Source organism: Diabrotica undecimpunctata, chromosome 6 (assembly GCF_040954645.1).
Source record: "Diabrotica undecimpunctata isolate CICGRU chromosome 6, icDiaUnde3, whole genome shotgun sequence".
In the NCBI taxonomy this organism is placed as follows: Eukaryota; Metazoa; Arthropoda; class Insecta; order Coleoptera; family Chrysomelidae; genus Diabrotica; species Diabrotica undecimpunctata.
The window spans coordinates 74758433-74765575 of record NC_092808.1 but is presented as its reverse complement, the minus strand read 5'-3'; the positions used below and the strand labels follow the sequence as shown (position 1 = coordinate 74765575).

General features: G+C 36.9%; 2 protein-coding genes across 2 annotated transcripts; both read right to left on the bottom strand.

Annotated features, from left to right (window-relative positions):
* Positions 1–5481: 5481 nt before the first annotated feature.
* On the bottom strand, positions 5482–6267 carry LOC140444444 (uncharacterized). The gene has a single exon (XM_072536199.1). The coding sequence runs from the start codon at positions 6265–6267 to the stop codon at positions 5482–5484; it is 786 nt and encodes a 261-aa protein (XP_072392300.1).
* Positions 6268–6285: 18 nt separating this feature from the next.
* Positions 6286–6870, bottom strand: LOC140444443 (uncharacterized). The gene has a single exon (XM_072536198.1). It carries the CDS (start codon positions 6868–6870, stop codon positions 6286–6288), a length of 585 nt encoding a protein of 194 aa, XP_072392299.1.
* Positions 6871–7143: the final 273 nt, after the last annotated feature.

Below are 7143 nucleotides of genomic sequence, written 5' to 3'. Positions count from 1 at the left end.
TAAAATTGAAGATGCACCGCTTACCGCAAATGTACACGATATTTTACAATGAAGGTTGATGATAAAATGAAACTTTCTAAGAGTACTGATTATAGAAAATACTGTCCGCAGTGGTAAGAGTTAAAGGGTTGTACTGGTTGTCCAATGTGTACCTTTTCGAGATTGTTTGTCAAGGTTGATAATAGCTGATTCATATACAATTATTTTTTCCGGCAATGAATCACGCATATATATTCCACAAAAATTAGTAATTTCAAGCTTTTTTACATATTTTAGGAGATCAAAATGAGTCATAATTTTGTCAGGTAACTTTATCGGGAGTTTTTTAAAAAAGGTTTTAGGTAAAAACCTCCCTTTGATTGTTTCTTTGTTACTACTTTCTTCATTCCATAGCCCTTATATGGCTTTAAGTAATATCCGGAGCCCGTCTTTTGACTTTGTTCCATTGCCATATTGTGCCTACGTTATTCTTCAAGTTGTTCACGGCTTGCCTTGATATCATTTGCATATTTACGATGCCCGCAACTCCCCCACCCAAACCAGAGAGGGCTCCCAATATTGGCAAGAGTAGTGGAAGAAATCCACCTTTTTTTGGAGCACGAATAACTCGTTTTTTAGGTCTTTTTTTGAGACCCATTCCAAGTTTGCGTTTGCCTTTCATTACGTTAGTTACGAAATAAGCTGCAACCTTTTTCCCTAACTTAGCGTCCTTGGACTTTACCCTTTCCCACGCTTTATGTTCAAAAATTTGATCAGCTCTGTGTCGATCACCAATGCCTTTGTTTAAGGAGTAGGCTATATCGTGTTCCTTGCACGCTTCGTTCAAAGGATTAATCCCAGGATCTCTTCGTGCTAGTCGTTCTTTTAATTTGGTTCCAGCTAAAATAACAACAAAGTTAAAAATTGTTTTAGTCTAAATAGATAAAAAGTAAGACTAACATCCGCAATGAGAATAGCTGCCTGGAATATGAAGTTCAAAAGGTAGCTTGTTAATGAAAATATTTATCAGACCTTTTCCTGTGCGTTTTCGTGAAGCTCTGTCAGTTTTCATGAGTATGTGATTCTTTATATATATTCGCACACCTTTTATACCTTCAGTGTAGGTCATGAAGATCGAACGACAAAAAGTATCACTGCCAGTACCTAACTATGATTTAAGAACTGAATCTACTGTAGGAAAACATGGTCCAATTTTTGGAGGTGATTCAAAAAGAACACTTATTGTAGGTCCTAGTGGGTCGGGAAAAACTAACGTGCTATTAGCATTGCTGGAGCATCCTAACGGTTTAAAATTTGAAAATGTCTACCTGTATTCAAAATCATTACAACAAGCAAAATATCAGTATCTACGATCAGTACTTGAATCACTGCTAGACATTGGATATCAAGTGTACAACAACGCTGAAGATATACCACATCCGGAAAATATTAAAAACAACTCAGTTATTATATTTGATGACGTCGTTTCGTGCGATCAAAACATTATACGTAGTTATTTTGGTTTTGGTCGGCATAAACACACAGATTGTTTTTATCTTTATCAGACATACTCGGTAATTCCAAAACACCTAATTCGCGATAACGCCGATCTTTTAATAATTTTTCCACAAGATATTATCAAATTATCAATTTAAAACACATATATTTAGAACACGCCAATATCCATATGACATCTTCATGTTGGGATAAAAAATTTGGATTCCTTGTAATCGATAAGGACTGTGATGTTTTTTGCGGTAGATATAGAAAAGGGTTTGGTTGCTATATAAAGCCCTAACAGTATTTCAAAGTTTATTACATCATAAACGATCAACTGGGAAACAACTCGTAAAATCACGTCGAGCCATTAAGCATAAATTTAGGCTTTTAAAAAGTGGTGACGACAAATCGCAAGTGGAATTGAAAAAATCCTACGCACCTCTTACTAAACCTATCCAGGAATTAGTAATAGCATTGGGCGACAAATCAATAAAAAATCCATTTATTAAGCCAGAAGATATATCTAAAAAACAATATCTTAACTTATCTGATAAAATAAGTCCTTTTAAAAAAGTCCTTCGACTTTCGGACAATAGTCATTCGTATCACCTCCAGAATATATTAGCACTCAACTAGAACCCACTCAATTCATCGAAAACGAAACAATATACGAAACAAGAAATGAAAGTGGAAGGTCACCAGATAGAACTCGAGAGGATCAATTTATAGACGATACTCTATTTCAATTTCATCAAACAATTAACAACCCAAATGTCCTTCGTGAATATTTCGAACAATTTACATCTCCACTTCTTCGAGAGTTTATCGAGGGACTTGTGCGGGATACTTCCAACAAGTACAATCATATATTGGGAATTTTTCATAATCCTATTGAGGATAAAATTTATATTGGAGATTCAGACGTGGAGTTTCATGGAGCTAATTTAAAGATAAAAAAAGTTAATTATCGAGGTACAGTCGGTCGTTATGAGTTGCTATTTTTGAAGAATCCCGTTTCGCAAACAAAACAAGATCTTACTAATTATAAAGATATTATAAAGCGAACCAATCCATATCGAAGAGAAAATAAGGAGGACCTATCAGTTCGCAAATTTTCCAGTGATATAAAAGATAAATGGCTTTTTATCGTTAAACCACAATTACATGTATATACACGTCCTAGATCTGGTTCGATTCTATTTTCCCTTATAACTGATGTACTTACTCGAAAAATGGCGACCAAAAAAGGAGGAAAAATGACACTAATGTCTTATGATACAAATCTCATTGACTATGAATATTTTGATGATTATAATGAACTTGTTACTAGGTTAAGATTACTGATAGTGTTTGCTCCTGTCACCCTTTTTGTTGGAGGACTGTAAAAACCGAACGGGTGTTTGAGCACTTTCTGTGATGTTCTATCTTTTTTGACGATTGGATCGGCTGTAGGAAATTCACATTAAAAATGACGATTTGAAATTTCTTTATTTAGTTGCGAAAACAACTTGTATCAGCACCCAATAGCACTAAGCGAACGTAAAATTCGTAAAATGTATTTTTTATCGGCTGGCGTGGCTGGCTCGATGTCTTTCAGCTAACTCGTTGAGTCAATCTCATATTTTCGTTCCAAAACTACTCTTTACCGCGTAAAAGAAATAATGACATAATTTATGACATAATAATGACATAATTTATGACATAATAATGACATAATTTATGACATAATAAATAGTATCTTCCAACGAGGGAAGAGAATATTGAGTGCATGGAAATTAATATTGATAACGAAGAATGTTTTCTACAAATTAGGATCGAACATACCGCCGCCCTTGAAGTTATCTAGGGATACACTTCAATAAAGAAAGGGAGTGACTAATTATTTAAAAAATGCTTCGCTTAGGCTGTTGCTTGCAGAATTACAATGAAATATACAATATTTATATAGACGAACATGCTACATACAACAAAAAACAAAACCTTAGAATTAGTTGTTTCATTTACAGTAAACAAGGAAAGAATATTTATTGTTCATCAGGTAACGGACACAGTTTAGTAACGCTACGTTTAAAAGTTCCATTTGGGGTAGAGACACTCACAAGAGAGCACTTACGCGTCCACGGGACCATTGGTAGGGCGGAAGACCATCATCCTTCAGGAGCACCATCAGTCCTTGTAAGCTGGCAGTGTCTTTGCTATATCTCCACTTGGCTCGTTGCTGCAGAGTATGCAAGTATTCATTTTTCCATCGGGACCAAAAATGCTGTAACATGCGCTGCAATAGCTCATATCGGGTGAGCCGGTTGATCAGCGAATTTAGGATCGTTGCTCATAGGAAGCAAGGGTCGAGAGTTTAACACACCTTCAATATGTACTAAAAGAGTATACAATTCCTCATAGGATAAAGGATTGGCATCGTCTATGCCACGGTACAAATGAGTTTTTACTGATTTTATAGCACTCTCCCATAGCCCTCCAAAGTGCGGAGATCTGGCGGGAATGAAATGCCACGTTATTTTATTTTCTTGAGAAAAGGCTTAGATTGCATTTGTTTTTAGCACATTGTAAATACCTTGCAGCTCGTTGTTAGCTCCAGTGAAATTTGTACCATTATCTGAGTACAAATCAGTGCATAGACCTCGTCTCGCAACAAAACGTCTTAAGATGCTTAAGAAGCATTCTGAAGTTAATTCGCTAGCTAATTCGATGAATCGCTTTAGTAGTCAAGCAAACGAATACGCAAATATATGCCTTAGTAAATCGACGATTTCGAAATTTAGATTCCTTAAGTTTAAATGGCCCAGCGTAGTCGACGCCAGAGCGCGCAAAGGGATGAGACATATTGACTCGAGAGGCAGGTAAATCCCCCATTAAATTGTTCATGGTTTGAGGATTGCTTCTAAAACATGGAATACATTACTAAGAACATTTCTGACCGCATTTCTGCCGTTTAATGGCCAAAAGGATTGTCTGACGAAAGATAGCGTCGCCTGGGCTCCAGGATGAAGGTTTCGCTTATGCTCATAAAAGATAATTAATTCTGTCAGAGGATGCTTATGTGGAAGTAAAACTGGATGTTTTGCTGAGAATTGTATAGAAGCGTGTCTTAAACGACCTCCCACTCTGATTAGGTTTAAGTCGTCAAGGAACACGTTCAGTGGGCTTAATTTACTGGAAAATTTGATTCGACCATGAGCCTTTAATTGATGAATGTCCTCAAAAAAGCTTTCTCTCTGGATGTCTCTGATAATATGATGTGTGCTTCGGTCAATATCCGTTGATGTGAGATTTCCAGTTATCTGGAATTCCCTTGAAGCTTTAGTATTGTGAATGAATCGAAAACAATAAGCCAGAACGTTCCTAAGTTTGATATAACTAGAATATCTATTGACAAGTGAGGATATTAAGGTTGAAGGAGATACTTGAGTAGATAAAACAATGGATTTTGGATTAATTTCCATTAAATCTGGATCGGCAGTATGCGCTGTGAAGTTAGATATGTGATTGTTTGAGGGCCAAGTATCCTGAGATTGCAACAAAAATGAAGGTCCATGACACCATAGATCACATTCATGCAATTCGGACGGGCTAGCTCCTCTAGATATTATGTCGACAGGATTTAGATTGGAAGGTATATGATGCCACTCATCTACCTTTGTTAATTGCTGGATTTCGGATACACGATTGCATACAAATGTTTTCAAAGTGCGAGATTCAAGACCCAACCAGCATAGAACAGTTGTGCAGTCGGTATAGAAATAAAATTTTGAGAAATTAAGTTCTAACGATTCAATTACGTTTTAAGTTAGATGAGCAAGAGTAAGGGCTCCACACAATTCTAGTCTAGGTAGTGAAATAGCCTTTAGTGGAGCGACACGTGATTTGGCGCACAGTAAATTGCTAACTATGCGACCGTGTGTATCAATACCGAGATGTGTGTTAACGAGAGTAAGGTTATCTATAAATGATTTACAAATTTTATAGAGTTCCACAGGAATAGGATCATCCCAGCCAAGTCGTTAAAGCTACGGTTGATAGAATTGTCCTTTTTGTAATACTGTATGGATTTGGTTTTATCTTTGTGCTGTAGATAATTGAATCAGTTGAGGAGTTCCAAGATATGCCAAGAGTTTTACTGTTTGGTGAATCGGTTATTATATATTCTTCTTTGTGATCATCTACATTTATATCTGATAGGAGGGCCATACTGTTTGATGAAAATTGCCTTAGATTGAAGCCATATGAACTTAATATTGATGTTAAGTTTCGACGAAGAGCAATCAAGGCTTGTTTAGTTAAAGCACCGGTCACCACATCATCGACATACGTATCTAGGTTGAGCTTACGACCTTCTTCAGGAAATGTAGCAGAAGAATGTATAGAAATTTCCTTTAAGCATCTAGTGGCTAAATATGATGAACTTGCCAAGCCGTATGTCACGGTGTTTAACTGATAAATGTTAATTTCCTGGGAAGGATCATTTCGCCATATCACGCGTTGAAGATTACGCTGTGTTGGTTCTACCAACACTTGGCGATACATTTTGGCAATGTCACCGGTAAATACGAAGTTGTGCTCTCTGAATCGTAGCAATATGGAAAAGAGATCGCTTTGAACAACAGGGCCCACCTTGAGTGTATGATTTAGTGATATGCCGGTAGAAGTGGGACACGAGGCATCAAAAACGATACGAGTTTTAGTTGTAAGACTATCCTTCTTTTCGACAGCATGATGAGACAAATAATAGGAAGGAGAAAGATCAGGTTCTAGACCCGAAATTTTAGACATGTGTCCAAGTTCGATGTACTATGACATAAACTCGCCATAGGCTTGTTTTAGAATGGAATTTTTCTGTAGCTTCCTTTCTATTGATAGGAATCGTTTAAGAGCTATGTCATAAGAATCGCCCAGTTGTGAAATTTGAGGTTTAAGAGGAAGACTCACTTGAAAACGTCCAGTGTCATCCCGAATTGTGGTAGATTGAAAATGGAGTTCACATTCTTCTTCTTCCTTAGTGTATTTAGAAGGGATCGTGGTATAGTTCTCTTCAATTTTCCAGAATTTTTCGATACTGTCCTGAAGAGGATCAGCCGATAAAAGAAAGCAAGAACTTTGATTAGAATGGTTGCAATAAGATTGTGCAGGAATTGAGCCACTAATTACCCAACCCAATTTAGTTTGTTGTAAAAATGGTTGACCTTTATTACCTTTTATTTGTCCAGAACCCATGAGGTTAAAGAATACTCCTGCACCGATGAGTAGGTGTACTTCAGAAGGATCATAGAACTGTGGGTCAGCTAATGTGATATTATTGGGTATGTTAATATAAGAAGGGTTGATTGAATGCTGAGGTGTTAGGTCGGTTATTTGATTAATTACGAGAGCAGGCATTTTGAAAGTGAAGTCTCCATTTACAGATTTTACTTCTAATTTTACACGTTTGGTAAGTGACGTTGTAACGCGATTTATACCCGTTATAGGTAGGTTCTTCTTCTTAAAGTGCCTATCCGTTCCGGATGTTGGCGATCATCACGGCTATCTTTACTTTATTTATTGCAGCGCGGAACAGTTCAGTGGTAGTCGTGTTATACCACTTTCGTAAATTTTGAAGCCAGGAAATGCGTCTTCTTCCCGGTCCTCTCTTACCATTTACTTTCCCTTGGA